Consider the following 16,252-nt stretch of genomic DNA (forward strand, 5'->3'; position numbering starts at 1 on the left):
AGTTCCTTCATTTCTTCATTTTGAAGGGAGAAAAAGAAGTAATGAGGTAAAAAATTTTAAAATTAAAAAAAGTTAAAATTAAAAAATTAAACACACACACAATCTAATAAATGATGCTAGATCCTAGGTGTGTTTTGGTCTGGGTGTTGACAAGGGCTTGATAGATTAGAGAAAAAAGGGGAAAGAAAAAAAAAGGAAATCATTGGAAAATTTGAAAAAATGAATACTGAAATAAAATGAAATGATGGAAGTAAAATAGAATTTGAAAAAATTTACACAAAAGTAAAAAGTATAGTAGAAAAAAATTAAAAATCTTTTTAATAAAAATTGAAAATAAAAATAAATTGTTTCTGTATTCAAGAAAAGAAACGAAAAAAGAAAAAAAAAGAAAATTGAATAGATGGACCAGCGAACAGATTGAAATACAATTGAAATTACTTCATTTTCCCCTAGAAGTCAAACTATGAAGTGCTTTATAGCCCATAAACTAAGCAGGCGGAGAACACTCTTCTGTGTTCCTGAAGAGTGAGATTGGCCCCGTTGGGCGGGGCTTAGTGTAATGGCTCTGTTCTCCACTAGATGGCGCTGCCTAGCTTACTGGGGTGGATTGTTGTTGCGCATGTAGGTGTGTATGCGCATGCGCGGGAGCAGTGAAAATGGCGTCACCCAGCTACCCAGTCTCTGGTATCGGATCTCTGCTCTCCCTGACCAGCAAGCCTGCACCTGTCCTTTGTCTTCGGCTTCCATCCACTCCCTGCTTTTACACTATCCGTGACCAAGCCCCAGGCAGCACCTCCCTCCTGAGTTTTATCTCAGATGCGGCTGTGTTTCCCGACCCCTTTCTTCTGAGGGACTGCGGCTTTGACCCGTTCTGCCCCTCTGCCGAGGGTCTCACCGAGCAATGGCCGGGTGCCAGCTGCACCCAGGAACATTCACGGGACCATGCTGCTGCCAATGCTCAGAGATTGTGGCAGGGTGCCAGCCTGCCCCAGAAAAAGTTCACACACGATCGTGTAGCAGCAGCATTTCAGGGATTATGGCAAATCACAAAGTGTATCTGGCACCGGGCTTCACCCCCAGCAACTTTGTTCCAGCACCAGCGAATGTGGTTGTTCTCCCGGGTCCACTGGGCCCTTCCCTTTGGGGGACCCACACAGCCTCTACCAGGTGTCCTCCCAGCAGGGGAACTGCCGCTCCCTGTGTGGCTCGAAGACCCTCCAGACTTCATTCTGCTCCTGGGGATTCGCCCTTCTCACCAGAGCACTGCCAGGTATCGAGCTGCGGCGTTTCAGACTCTATAGAGTCTTAATAGAATTTCAACCCTCTCCTTTCTCCTTTCTCCCTTTTTAGTTCAGTCCCTGAGGCTGTTTCCACTTTTCCACTTTCTCTCCAGCTGCTTTTGGGGGGTGCTTTTCCTGTATCCCCCCGTCTCCATCCTCTCTTTACATGAAAAAGCGGCTCCTTGCCCTCCGTGGCTTCTCTCTCCCCCAGTTCACCTCTCTGCATCCGTACCTGCTGAGTTCTGGGGTTTAGGTTGTGCAGATTATGTTAATCCTCAAATCAGTTTTCTAGGTGTGCAGGATGGCTTAGCGTTGATCTGGCTGTATTTCATGGACGCGAGACACACAAAAAACCTTCCATGCTGTTCTGCCATCTTGGCTCCTCCTCTCCATAATACATTTCCACTTGACACTTTCAAATTAATTTAAGCATTTTTCTTTTTTTTTACTTTAGAGAACACTTTTGTAATTTGAAAACTATCATGGTAGAACAGTTCAAATTAGGTAACTCACTGGGAAAGAATAATTTAGCAGCAATTGAAGAATTTGGAAAATTTCTTTACCATTTGTGTTTTGAACTATTACTTAATCACCATCAGCTATAACTGTCCTCACAAATTCCCAATGACAATTTTCATCCAAATGGCATTGTATATTTGAGTAGTGCTTTGTCAAATATTTTCACACGTATGTTATTTCAAACAACTCTGTGCTGTAATCAAGGTAGGAATATTGCCAAGCATCACCTTTCCTTTGTTTTCAAGTGTGAACACTGAGGCTTAGGGGACTCAAGTAATTCCTTTCTGGTCACATGCGGAATTAGTGATGGTGCCTGGGCTAGGATCCTATAATCATTAGTAATTGGAATCATTCTTTACTTTTGTATTTGTATTTTGACATATACAAAAGTCAGAGACTCCAGAATATTAAGTTCTATTCACCGTAAAATGAGGATAAAATCTTGTAGGACTGCTGTAAAGTTTGGAGATCATGTACAACTTTGCTGAGTACAGTGCCAAGGGCAGAGTAAAATTTTGCAAATTATAGCTACTGTTACACTTTTCCCAGGATGGTGGGATTATTTTGATTCTCTTAATTAGAATATACCATTTATTCGGCTATACCATTCTTAACTTCTCTTTTGCAAAAAAAAGTATAAAAACTGTTCTGTCTCCACTATGCTTGCACATTTCTTCATTCCCAAGTGAGCTAGTAATATCAGAACAAGTAAACTTAATACAATGTATCAGACTCAAATAAAATGCAACTTTCAAGTTCATGTTTCAGGGTTTTTTTTTTTATTGTAGTGGTATCATTTACTCTGGTAAATTCATATCCCAATTTAAAATGCCCCAAAGCAAATAAAACTTTTTTATAAAGTCAAGTACTGTATTTTAAAATGTACATGTTATACACACAAGAGCTGCATAGTGGAATTACTATAACAAGCAGTTACATTCATGACGCCCAGTATTGTTTTTAACACTGCATATAGATTACGCGGGATACATTGTTTTATTATGCTTACTGTTGCTTAGTACAGTAACTTTAATACAATAGCTTATACGATTGCATTTTTCCAAAGCATTGATAAAGTTTGTAGCATAGCATGTAACTAATATTGAATGAAAACACTTATGTACAGGATGTATTTTATGTCAGATGCTTGCACAAGAATAAGCATTTAACGTGCCGTTGTATCCTTGACAAAACAAAATCATCCCTTCTGCTAAATAGGATAAGACAGGCTAAAAGGAATCTAAAGTAATTGAAAAAGAAAATTTAAAATTTTATATCCCTGTATTATGTTAAAGATTATTTAACACAATTTTCTCCTGGTTAAAATATACATTTTGTTCTGTTTGAAATGATAGAGAGAGAGAGAGAGAGAGAGAGAGAGAGAGAGAGGGAGATTGCAGAGGCTATACTAAAAATGCTAAATGAGCTGTAGCCCTTATATGACACTTTAGCTGGGAAAAAGTATGGTGAGTTGTACTCAACATTTTTTCTGCTTAGAAAAAAAGTGATAGCCTATAAATTTCTAATGTTTTAAAACAGGTATTATTATTTAAGGTCTTAAAATAAATAAATATGCCTGTATTAAACAAATTAGGTTGTTTAAAAAACTTTGCAACAATACTTGACTTATTCACAAATATATTTTCTGTCCATATTTATTACAGTTTGAACAATTTAAAAACATAAATCCTGCAAATAGCTTAGATAACAATACTGTTATCATCGTTCACATAAATGATTGCAAGAAATATTTATAATACTTTTTATAGTATCTTATCTAATGCTCACACTGAATATCCAAATTAGTCACATTGAGCTTGACAGATGGAAAAGTTGGGATGGTGAGATTGGAGAACTATTCTAGTAACCATAGCAACGAGATTTTCATCTTTTGTTTGTGCCGCTGGCCTTCTGATTTTTTTGTGGGGGAGGACACAACCTTCAAGTTCTTTGAATAAAGTTACTCTTCTGGAAATCAGATAATGATTACAAAAAGCTTTTGTATGAAGATTAACTTAATTTTATTTAATCATCAAATTAGCGAGGGGTGTGTTCTATAGTTTGCTCAGAACTGCTCATGGGAAGTAACTGTTTTTTTTCTAAGTGTGCAAATAATTGTCTCAAAAAAAGTTTTTTTTAGCTATGTGAATAGTGAGTCCTCTTTAAAAGTTTGTTTATAATTGTTTTCCTTTCTAAGTAGAAAAATCTTTTTAGATATAACCAGTCATGGAATAATGATGCATAAGTTAGTAGGATTCTTAATGTGATACAATCATACTTAAACAAACTGTTCTTTTTCCCTAGAATTTTTGGCCAGTTGAGTGAAATTTCAAAGATTTAAGCCAGCTTAACACTTACAGTCTCCGATAACATTTCAAGGAAAAAAGAGAAGACTGTGTGGAGTAAATAAAATAGAAACCATACTGAATTTCTGATTTTATTTTTAAGCTCCCCCTCTTCAAAGAATACATCCATAATTAGATTCAGAGAAATTTTGTTCCTTACTGTTTGTTTTCTGAAGAGAATTGCACATTGATCATAACATACATACTTAATAATTGGGACAGAGGGTGATCAGTATGGCCTACCCTATGGCCTACCCTTGGTCCACCCTAATGTCATTTTCAAATCAAGTCAAATATTGTCTTTGGATTAATTAGCTCCGGATGGAGGTTTGATAGAGGGGATACTACATGATCTTCTCATGATAAGCCTGACTTCTATATCTGGTAGATTATCCTGCTTAGTCTGTAAACACCCTTCATCAGTGGCTGCTAAATGAAGGTCAAAACGAAGAGAAACAGATTTTTTCCTTAATCGAGGGTTGTCTTTAAAGAAGGAGCCTTCCCATTCCTTAATAACTTCATCCACTTTCTCTGTCCTGAAATGATAAAATAAACCTTTCCATATAAAGAAGGATGGATCTGTTAAAAATACCTAATATGTATTCCATATGAAAAAGAAATCAAGAAATTTGCATAGTTCATAACTGACACATTTTGGATCATAACTCACAATTGACATAGTGAAATTTATAATTTACATACTTTAAAAATCAAATGAATATAATTTCCAAGGAATTCTATGCAATTCACATGTTTGGGTTATAATTTTAGAAAAATGGTGAATTAAGGGTTGAGTGCTCCTTCCTCTGGGTTTTTGTTTATATATATCTAGTCATGTCGGATTTAAAAGAATCACAGCATATTAAAATTATGTTTGGAAACATGCAAAGATCACCGAGATTACACAAGTGAAGTTAATTTCTTTGCGTGTGTTTATTATTGTTTCTTAGTCAAAATTATTTTACTTACTGAATTGTGCCACGAGCCTCTGTGCTTTCCTTCACAACATTTCCATTCAGTATTGCTTGTTTGGTCACTGTTTCCACTTTTTCGTCCTCATACTTTTGTGGGAGTTTGGTTGAGAAAGATATTTCATTTATAATGGCTGTGTAAACATTAACATGAAATATTCAATCACAATGTTGTAATACTAGTCAGTCAATTTCTGTGTCAAAGTTTACTCAAACATTGCTTGTTTTTGCTACTGTACAGTATTTATTTATAATCACTATAAATGACGTTTTACTTTTCAAGTCATTTACTTATATCAGAAACTCACCTGAAGGTAAAACAAAACCAACTCTACTTGTCGTAGGTTTTTGTTCTTTTTTCTCACCTTGGATACAACCATAATATCTGAAATTGGAAAGAATCATATTATAGAAGCAAGACCATATTAGCCTTTAATTGAAACAAATGCTCGCCAATAAGAGAATGGATAAATTGTAGTATATTCATACAATGGAAATACTACTTAGCAGTGAAAATAAATGAACTAAAAGTACACTGTATCTTTTTTTAAATTTTTAAAAATGTTTATTTATTTTTGAGAGAAAGCAGAGACGGAGAGACAGAGCGTGATGGGGAAGGGGCAGAGAGAGGGAGACACAGAATCTGAAGCAGGCTCCAGGCTCTGAGCTGTCAGCACAGAGCCCAACGTACACCTTGAACTCGGGAATGGCAAGCTCATGACCTAGGCCCAAGTTGGACGCTTAACCAACTGAGCCACCAAGGCGCCCCAGGGTACACTGTACCTTTATGGATGAATCTCCCAAGTATAACATTGAATGGGGGTAGGGGGAGGTAATTTGTAGGTAATTTTATAAAGGTTAAAATAACACACGGGGCACCTGGGTAGCTCAGTTGGTTAAGTGTCTGACTTTGGCCCAGGTCATGATCTCACAGTTTGTGAGTTTGAGCCCTGTGTCAGGTTCTGTGCTGACAGTTCAGAGCCTGGAACCTGTTTCAGATCTTGTGTCCCTCTCTCTCTGCCCCTTCCCCACTTGCATTCTCTCTCTCTCTCTCAAAGAAATAAACATTAAAAAGATAATAATAATAAAATAACATGGAAAATATCTTCACTTTTTGCTTAGGGATACATATCTACATATTAGTATAAAGGAATGTGTGAGACTGAGAAGCATCAAATTCAGGATCCAGGTTAGACTGAGGGAGAAGGAGAAGATGGGGGGATGTGCTTTAGGTGTCTAGGGTCGGGGTGGAGAGATCGCAACAATACTGTATACGTTTCATTTCTTGAGCTGGGGGAAGTGTGTACGTGAGGTTTGTGAGATTCTTCTTGATGCTTTCTCATGTATCTTAAATATAGCATAACGAAAATGTTTTAAGTTGTATTAAAGGAATACGGGTTTAAAGACCACTTTATCATCATCTTGAATGATCAGGCATTTAATAAAATCCACCACCACTTATTATATTTAATGACAAATTATATGTGTGTGTGTATGTTTATATAGCACTCTTTTTAAAAAAAAATTTTTTTTTTCAACGTTTATTTATTTTTGGGACAGAGAGAGACAGAGCATGAACGGGGGAGGGGCAGAGAGAGAGGGAGACTCAGAATCGGAAACAGGCTCCAGGCTCTGAGCCATCAGCCCAGAGCCCGACGCGGGGCTCGAACTCCCGGACTGCGAGATCGTGACCTGGCCGAAGTCGGACGCCTAACCGACTGCGCCACCCAGGCGCCCCTATATAGCACTCTTTTAAGCACTATACAAACATTAATCTATTTAATCCACAAGGGAACCCTATGAGGTAGGTAATATTATTCCCATTTTATGGATGAAAAAACCCTGAGGCACAGAGAGGTTCAGTAACTTGCCTCGTGTCCCTCAGTTAGTAAGCGGTAGATTTGGAATTCACTTTGTGTTTTTCAAAGCTTTAATAAATGTCAAGACACTTAATAAATGTCAAGACTTATACGTTAAAGTAGTTTCCTCTAATTTTGTAGAGGACTAAGAATTCTGAAGCAAGCAAGAATGAAAGTTTCTTTCCACGGGAACACGGAAAATTGGAGGTTGTGCTGTGTTCAGAGCCATGTGACCTTATACGTGATTACAGATTATGAAACTGTAAATTAGTAAGAATTTCTCTTGTGATATTTTGATACCTTTTGTTATCAGGACATCTGGAAGACTTTCAAAACATGTGCTCAGAACTAAACTTCTTATGGTTGTAACATAATCCTGTTTTATTATTATTATTAATTATTATTATCATTATTAATTTTGGCTTTTGATGTGTGATGGGAGTGGGCCTTGGGTGGGGAGATGTGGTCATAGGTGAATTTTCCAAGCTTTCTTTGTGGGTGGTCCATGGAAGACAGTGACTAATTCTAAAAGAGATGAATGGCAAGGAAAATGAGGAAGTTAAGAAAGGTCATTTTTGTAGCAACTGAGAATTATTCACAGTTTGTTCTAGGCTTGACACGCTCCTTGTTGTAGCTAATGTGCCCGACTTTGGCCATTCTGTTCATAATTTTGGGAGGCTGAAAATAGTTCCTCCACATATTCTTTGCCTACTTAATCCTATTTTGTTTAGGAACTCAGTGAGCATGCTGTGGTGATGTTGGTTTTTTGGTTTTTTTTAATGAACTTAAAAAAAATATTTATTTATTTTTGAGAGAGAGAGGGAGCAGGGGAAGGGCAGAGAGAGAGAGAGAGGGAGAGAGAGAATCTCAAGCAGGCTCCACACTGTCAGTGCAGAGCCTGATGCAGGGCGTGACCTAAGCCAAAATCAAGAGTCCCACCTTAACCACCTGAGCCATGCAGGTGCCCTGGATGTTGGGGTTTTAGATGTGATTTCTAACTACCTCAACAAAGATGTAAGTGACTCTGTATTTCTGGCCACTTGTCATTAAGTACCGTATATGGAATTAGGTACCTGATTTCTTCCTTTTCTAGGAGGCGGCGATAAGTGGCGATTTCTTGTTCTAGCCTCATCTTTGTGTTGAGAAGCATCTCGTGCTCTTGAAGCTGCTTTTCGATGCCGCGCCTTACTTCCTGTAGCTCTTTTTCTAGTCCTTCGATCACAGCTTCTAGGTCTTGCAACTGCATCTGGTAATGCTGCTCGCTGGCATGTAGGGAGTTTTCAAGGCCCCTTTCCTGTTTTATACAGATTGTCATCAGTGAATCAGTGCAACAAAATGTGTTTCTGAATCTGATGTGTAATGCCTTCATTCGATTGTGTTCTTTCTTAAAGGTTTGCAATCGTAGTATATCACTTATGCAAGAGATGTTTCCTTACAACTTTGTGTATGACTCAAATGACAAAAATCATAGCTAGAGAGCGTACTATTTCAAAGGGATCCTGTGATAATTCTTAAAACAACAACAAAAAAATCTACAATGTAACTGACTTATCACTCTGATTTTTAAAAATTGAAAATGTAGAATATCATATGTCAAAGCAGAGCAGGCTGCTTTTAAAGGCACGTTAGGAAAGCGTTTAAATATTTTTTTACTATTACAAGTCACAGGGGTGTAGATAGAAGACTCCCCACAGTTACAACTTTGGATAACGAAAAACGCTATGTTCTCCCATGCCAGAAATTAGAGAACCCCAGGATGATAAGCAAGGATTACTTCCTTTTTTATAGGCGTGAACCAAACCTCGAGTGAATTGCTAATAGCCGTGGCCACGATGGACGGAGCAGGGTAGTCGAACTAGCACCAGGGATAGATTTCAGTGGCCTTGATTTTCAGTTTCTCGCTGGAAGTTAATAGGCATTATTCCTTTCTCTCTCTTAATCAGCAAATGCCTGGGGACTGAGTGGGCCCGTCACTCGTAAGATCAAGATGATTCTCACCACCGCCTGGAGAGATTCAATTTCCACTTGCAGGTGGTGCCACTGGCGTCGAGCTTCCTTGAGTTCTGCTTGAGCTGCTTTTAGAGCCTCTTCGTCTTTGTCCATTTTTTTGCTCATATCTTCTTCTAGCTTTAAGAAAGCCACCACCGCCAAGAACAACAGACACAAAGAGCACTCTTGAAAATGAGACCTTTAAAAGTAAATCCTAAAAACATAATATAGGTGTCTCATTTTTTCTTTAACCTGTTAAATTTCAAATGTGTGTTCCAGTGCTTAGTTACTAATTAATCAGGTATGGGAGTGAGTGGATTGCATGCTGAGCTTTAGTTTTCTCAGGTATAAGATGAACCTTAGAAGTCTCTTCCTACTATGACAGTCTAGGAAATGCAGAGAAAAATACATCTATTTTAGTGAAAAGTAACAGCTTGCAGGATCTAAGCTTGAGACCTCTGATTCTGAACGTTCTATTATTTATGGCATTATTCAGGAAGAAGGATTTGAAGCTCAGCTATTATTTCGCCCCATATTTTCTTGTAGGCTGCTTTGTAAAAGCATATAAACAGCCATATACTCTAAACCAATCAATTCTGGGACTGGGTATATGGACGGGGATTAAACACTGCTGGAAAGTATATTATGAATAATTTAGAGAATTAAGTTATCATAGGCATTAGAAGCTCTAAAATAGACTTCCGTATAAAGAGAACCCACTGGTGATTTACCCTTTTCAAATGATCTTTTTGGAAAGCATGTTAATCTTGGGTATCTAGGGAAGTAGCAAAAATTACATCTTTAAAGATTGTTTTCTAAATGTCGACATATTAAATAATAAATGGAATATGTTATATTTGGCTTTAAATGTTCTTATGCTGATGTTCAAATCAAATGAAAGTATCTTTTGATAGAATTCTCAACATTTGGCCCCAAAAGCAGCAGGAGCAATGGAAGGAATTGATTGTATAATTTTTAAAGCAAAAATAACTTTTTAATGTTTTTATCAAAATGCATTTTGAAATAAAAAATTTTAATTTGATGACACAATAGCTATTTTTTAAAGCAAACATTGTAGTAAATGAACGTTTACAAACTTCAGGGCAAGGCATTAAAGAACAAAATTCATACATTTCTTTAGGTTTGTTGTATCACTTGCTCTTAGCGCTATGTTGGTAAAGTCAAGCAGCAATACATACCAGAGCAATTACAAAACAGAATGTCAAGAACTTAGGAAATAGGAGAGCATAACAATGCTCGTGTCTGCCGGTCTTTTGGATTGTGTATGAAACTGGCAGCTATGTTCGCGTGGCAGCTAGAGTCCAAAGATGGCCTCCCCTGAACCACACCTCCCCAAATTCATGTCCTCGTGTGGTCCCCTTCCAAACTGAATCTGGGCAGACCTGTGTCTTGCTTTAGCCAGTAGAATGTGGCAGAAGTGCCCATTCTAGCCCTAAACATTAGGAAGCCCTGAAAACTTGCACTCCTGTGCTTTTGGGAGTTCTGGGCCAGCATGTTAAGAAGTCTGGATATGCTGCTGGAGAGATCACGCACAGGCCAGATGGAGAGGGAGAAACAAACCCAATGGTCTCAGCTGAGCCAGCCTTCCCAAAACCCCCTGCCGAGGTTCCAGACACATGAGTGAGCCACCTTGGATGTCCTAGCCCAATTGTGCTCCACGATGATTATAGTTTCAGCCAACGTCACATGTAGCAGAAGAATCACCCCCACTGAACCCAGTCAACCCACAGAATCATGAGAGACAATGCCATCGTTTTAATCCACTGAATTTTGGGGTAGTTTATTCTACAACAATGAATCACCAAAAGCTTATGTTTTTTTATTTTATAATAATCAGGCTTCTCTGAATTTCTGAATTCCTTGAAAGAAATCCTCTAAAGTAGCCTGACGTTAAAAAGACTCGAAACAAGTTACTGCAACTTTTCCCTTTTACTTTAATTTACTCATTTTGGCATCATGACTTACAAACTAGGTAACTTGTATTGGTACCATTGCAAAATAGTTTCCTTGATCTATAATTTTCAGAAATTGTCATCTATTAATTTTTTCCCTTCTCTTTGCAAAAGGTGAGTGAACTATTCCAGTACTTAAATATTCCAGTGACTTTGCTTGATTTAGGATACTGATCATTCTTTGTGAAGACTGAGAATATTACCCTGAGGTGCAATTTATATTGTTACCAAAAATGAACTGCTAATGAAATAAAGCCCTATGATTTCCTGGAAATATTTTTTCCCTTTCAGTGAGGTTCTTAAGTTCACTCTTTGCCATATTTGGGTGCCTGGACTAGAACTTGAACTCAGATATGATAGGTAAACGAAATGAACAAACAAACAAAACCCCCCAAATCCTGAATTTGTAAATTTTTGTTTCTAAATTATTTATTTGTGCATTTATTTAAACATTTGAGGTGTTCATGAGTTGCTAAATGTGATTGTCACTTTAAAGCAAAGTAAGTCTATGAAATTGAGAGTCAGCCCTTATTTAACTTGGCTTTCTCTTTTTTTTCAGTGCTTAAATAGTTCATGGCTTGTCCAATAACTTGGACAATGTTATTGGAAATAAACATTTCTCATCTTGTAGTACACAAGCAAAACTGTATAAGTGGGGAGTCATTATCAATGTGGGGAATTTCGATTTGTCCCAATTTATACCACTGCTTCTGAATGTCATGTTCACATATTCAGGTAATTTCTATTTATAACAATCTGGTATAAAACTGAGCTCATTAAAACGATGATGGAAACCTTTCAGAAATATTTTACTTAGTTTTATTTCTACAAAGTATGCAAGCTAATAAATCTTACTAGAAAGCTTGCCATATTAAAGATGTTATTTAAACAATCTCTATAAATAACTCCGTAATATCTTCGAAGGGTATTTGAAATACTTCCTTGCTGAAGGATGTCTAAAAGAGGTTAGAGTGCCCCATTTTATTGTATGTTGGCCCCATGTTTCGTTAATGATAGTAACCTCCTAATTGATACAAAAATCAAATGCATCAATTGACATTCATTGAATGGTCACTTAATAGTCTAATTAGAGCGTTTCCCCCTGTAGTCCAGTCACATTGCAGTAAAACCTAAATTCCTTCCCCAGTAGACGCTGCATTGAAAAGGAAATACTGTACCTCAGAGAGGCCGGGACAGGAATTGGATAGACATGGATTGTCTCCTTATCCTGGAAGGTGCCTGTCTGTATGAAATCATTACCTGGATCCTTGTTGAGAGCACGGTCTCTATCTGATTTCTCGTGAGGAGCTTTTCATAGTTTGCCCTGATCTCATTGAGTAGCTGGGACAGCTCCATTCTTTTCCCATCCTCCACCTTGGCTAAGTGAACCTTATCGATAGGATGAGTCGCTGCGGCAGAGCTGGTCTGTCTGCGTCGAGCAGAGAGCGAGAGCTCCGCGGAGCCTTAAAGACGCAGAGCTCCTTTTTCACAACCGCGGAAATTCCTGTGTCTCTAATCAATTGTGCAAATACTTGGCAAACCCTTTTCTCCTACTGTCGGTTTGGTAGATGTGTCAGACTCTCCATAAAGGAACAGAAAAAGGAAAACATCCGCAGTATTCTGAAATTGGTTCTCTGTAAAGTTGAGCCCTTGGGGGGGGGGGTGTGTGGGTCAACTTACCTTGTGGAAAAGGACATGGGGAATAAGATGAAGGAAATTGTATTTTGTTTTTCCCAAGATAGTGCATGGAAATTAATCCGGGCTGCAAACATGATAGCTAAAATTTTCTTTTACAGTTTTTCTTGCCATTTGGATTATTTAAACAGAAATGCTGTGGTAGGGCATTATTAGAACATGTTGTAAGTCTGGAGTATTCTGACAGGTGTTGGAAAAGGCTACCATCAGATTAAGTTGGCCATTGTCCTTAGCCATAGGACTGATTGTATTTCTCTCAAATGCATACTGTGTGGTTCATGGCAGGCTGCTTGGCCTGATGGCAGGGTTTGATGTATTGAGGCAGATTCCTGAAGGCATATTCTGATGAGGCTATAGCCGCAGGTAAGGGCTAATTGTGAGAGCTGAGAGTTAGCATTTCCAATGTTTTAACAAGGTTGAAGAAATACAACCAGATGGTCTGCCTACAGGGGGTATTCACTGGGTAAGATTTATTGTGGGGTTACTCCTTCGTTAGGAAACGTATAGTTCACAGACAACTCATACCTGTAAATATAACATTTGTGCACTCTTCTACCTTCAAAAAGCATCATTACATCTATCATTCCATCTAACCTTCTTAATCCCTGTCACTTTGTACCCTGAAAAGGTGACAAACCGGAAGCAGAAGGGGTTAAGGTGTCTTGCCTTATGGCGATGTGATGGCATCTTTGGGATTGGAACTGATTGCTTGGTTTTCTTCCATATATTGCCTCATCTGCCTCTGTATTCTCTCTCTCGTCACCTAAATTTATTGTTTACTCTGGCCAGCTCGCTGTTATGACTGAAATGTGGGTGACTGAAATATTTTTGAGAATGGATCTATCGTCATTGTTATTTGTAGAGTGGCTTGGCTGGAATTGTGTCCAAACGGTAGTTCAGGAAATAATCAATCCTTGGCTCTAGTGCTCACAGGGCCTTTGAATATGCAACGTGTTCTTTTAATTTCTGAATTAACGCACTGCTGGCCAGGCCAGTCTGTGCTGGGCATTCCTACAGTCCTGTGTAATACAAGCTGAGAGGAGAGGTTCCAGGTCATTCCTGTCCTCTGATTAACCTGACCCTTGCCTCCTCTACCCTCCCCACCAGCCACAACTGATTGGCCTAGAGACGGACACTTGACTGAAGTGTGGACAGACAGTCCATAGGTCAGAGACCTATGAATTCGCCTGATACAAAAGCTCTGATTACAAAGGATCAGTTATGAATATCTAAACCAGACTCTTCCTCTTTCTTGGTAATTGTAACGGAGACATACAAAGAGAATCAGGTGGTTGGTAGTGGGAAAAACAGCAAGAAAGTAAAGAAGTACAGTCATTACTTTACGTAGCTCCTGCTAATCTCTGCTGAAAAATGCAGAGTTGAACTGGCTTCCATAGAGGACGGGTCCTGGCAATCCGCATTTTAAATAGGACTCCCAGATGTGTCTTAAGTACCCTACAGCAGTGCTTTCCAAGAGGAATATAAGACGAGCCACACATGTAAACCACATGCGTATTTTTAAACTTTCTAGTAGCCAAATTGAGAGAGAGAAACAGAAACAAGTGAAATGAATTTTAATATTATATTTTATTTAACCTGATAAAGCCAAGGTATAATTATTTCAACATGTAATCAATATAAAATATTAAGATATTTTACGTTCCTTATATTTGACACTGTCTTTCAAAGCCAACGTATATTTTTATAGCCCATTGCAATTTAGACAAGTCACATTTCAAATGCTCAATAGCCACATGGCTAATGGCTACTGTGTTGAACAGTGCAGCTCTAGAATTTGGGCCCCACTGCCTCACACAAATGAGAGTTCCATGCCTGCACCTCTCCACATGAATCTTAGATTAAAGGAAATAGTGCTAGATTTTTTTTTTGAGGTGGGAGGAGAAGGGAAGGAGTAGTATTTGGGGCACCTGGGTGACTCAGTTGGTTAAGCTTCGGATTCTGTGTCTCCTTCTCTCTCTGCCCCTCCCTCACTCGTGCTCTCTCTATCTCTCAAAAATAAATAAACATTAAAAAAAATTTTTAAAAAGGTATTCTGCAAGCATGTGAACAATGAAGTTAACTATTTCAAAAATCTCAAATATCATTTTCAAGGAAAAAATATTGCTAATTTACTTTTCAAAAACACTGCCTGGGTGGCTCAGGTCATCATCTCTTAGTTCATGAGTTCGAGCCCTGCATCGGGCTCTGTGCTGACAGCTCGGAGCCTGGAACCTGCTTCAGGTTCTGTGTCTCCCTCTCTCTCTGCCCCTCCCCTGCTCACACTCTGTCTCTGTCTCTGTCTCTCTCTCTCAAAAATAAATAAAACATTAAAAAAAAATTTTAAAAACCCACTGCCCTTCATTTAAAAATATCAGTAACAATAGCTCATTAAACACTGTGGCATATATAAAATTGCAGGTTTCATGCAATTTTCAGTGCACTAACTCTATTACACCCGTTCTCTTATGCTTTAAAAATCATAACATTGCAAATAAGCAAGGGTGTCATAGGGACAATCTTGAATCCACTCTGGTTATCAGAAGGAAATCATTTGAAAATGTTGTACTTTATTAATAGGAACTCATTAGTTCTAACACACTTCACAACAGCCAAAATGCTGTGGTTGAGGACACTGGCTCTAGGGACATTCCTGAGAGTGGGCCCCAGACCCTTGGGGCTTAGTATTCAAAACTGAAGCCATTCATTCAGTCATTTGGTTATTGGATGGCTACTGTTTGCAAAAAGTGTGTTGGGTGCAGGGGAGTTCTGAAGAGGAGAGGTGACCTCCTGGGGCACGTGGTGGGGAGAAAAGATGAAGAAGGCATTATAGGGAAACCAGTTAAAAAAAAAAGTGGTCATGGGACACTTGGGCGGTTCAGTCGGTTGAATGTCCTACTTTGGCTCAGGTCATGATCTTACAGTTTGTGAGTTAGAGCCTCGAGTAGGGCTCTGTGCTGACAGTGCAGAGCCTGCTTGGGATTCTGTGTCTCCCTCTCTCCCTGCCCGTCCCCTGCTTGTGCGCGCACGCGCGCGCGCGCGCGCGCGCGCGTGTGTGTGTGTGTGTGTGTGTGTGTGCGTGCGCGCGCGCGTGTGCTCTCTCTATCAAAAATAAATAAACATTTAAAAAAAATTAAAAACAAAACTGGTCAGGGCCAGATCATGGAAAAGCAGGTGATGAAGGCTGGGTTTTATTTGGCAAATAATGGAGAATCGTTGCTGATTTATGAAAGGGGAGGTCCCATGGTTGGATTAATTTGGATTAATTTGGATTAATTAATTAATTGCAAAAGATTTCGGTGTAGGGATGCCGATTGGAGAAGCAGTGCTAATGAAAAAGAACATAAAGCTATTTCCACCAAAGTTCAGGGTGAGAGACCCTAGAAAGCTGAATTTGAGTAACACTGTGGGAATAGAGCAGGGGGAGCAGGTATGACCTCTGGAGCTTCAGCTAGGCACAGCTGTTTACTAAAGGGAAGGGGAGTGGAGTCAGAGGTGACTCAGGAACGCACTCTCCGACCAGAACATCGGTGGTCACGTGATCAGAAACAGTGCCGACAGGAGGATAATGGGCTAATTTCAATCCAGACCCTTAAAGCTGCAGGGTATAGTGGGAAAAGACTG

The 16,252-nt window shown here is 38.9% G+C and overlaps 1 protein-coding gene and 1 long non-coding RNA gene across 5 annotated transcripts; one reads left to right on the plus strand and one right to left on the minus strand.

Moving 5' to 3' along the window:
• Positions 1-929: 929 nt before the first annotated feature.
• On the plus strand, positions 930-4,224 carry LOC123381952. Its single transcript, XR_006589606.1, has 2 exons — positions 930-1,270; positions 4,104-4,224. It is a non-coding gene; the product is annotated as an uncharacterized LOC123381952 (long non-coding RNA).
• On the minus strand, positions 2,556-12,393 carry KRT222 (keratin 222). Of its 4 annotated transcripts, none has more exons than XM_006940329.5 (6): positions 12,197-12,393; positions 8,973-9,101; positions 8,048-8,268; positions 5,424-5,500; positions 5,114-5,249; positions 2,556-4,680 (listed from the first exon to the last, which is right to left on the minus strand). In XM_006940329.5, the coding sequence occupies exons 1-6, from the start codon at positions 12,290-12,292 to the stop codon at positions 4,452-4,454; spliced, it is 888 nt and encodes a 295-aa protein (XP_006940391.1). In that variant the 5' UTR covers positions 12,293-12,393; the 3' UTR covers positions 2,556-4,451. The 4 variants fall into 4 exon arrangements, with proteins under 4 accessions (XP_006940391.1, XP_019673405.1, XP_019673404.1 ...); XM_019817846.3 differs by having other exon boundaries at positions 8,973-9,097; positions 12,115-12,361; XM_019817845.3 differs by having other exon boundaries at positions 12,115-12,361.
• Positions 12,394-16,252: the final 3,859 nt, after the last annotated feature.

This window comes from Felis catus, chromosome E1, assembly GCF_018350175.1.
Source record: "Felis catus isolate Fca126 chromosome E1, F.catus_Fca126_mat1.0, whole genome shotgun sequence".
Classification (NCBI taxonomy): domain Eukaryota; kingdom Metazoa; phylum Chordata; class Mammalia; order Carnivora; family Felidae; genus Felis; species Felis catus.

Coding starts and splice junctions, on each gene's coding strand:
- KRT222 (XM_006940329.5), bottom strand. CDS start 12,292: ATGGAGCTGTCCCAGCTACTCAATGAGATCAGGGCAAACTATGAAAAG. Junction 5,501..8,047: donor CTAGAAAAGGAAGAAATCAG/GTACCTAATTCC, acceptor TTCCAATTTCAG/ATATTATGGTTGTATCCAAG. Junction 5,250..5,423: donor TGGTTTTGTTTTACCTTCAG/GTGAGTTTCTGA, acceptor ATGTTTACACAG/CCATTATAAATGAAATATCT.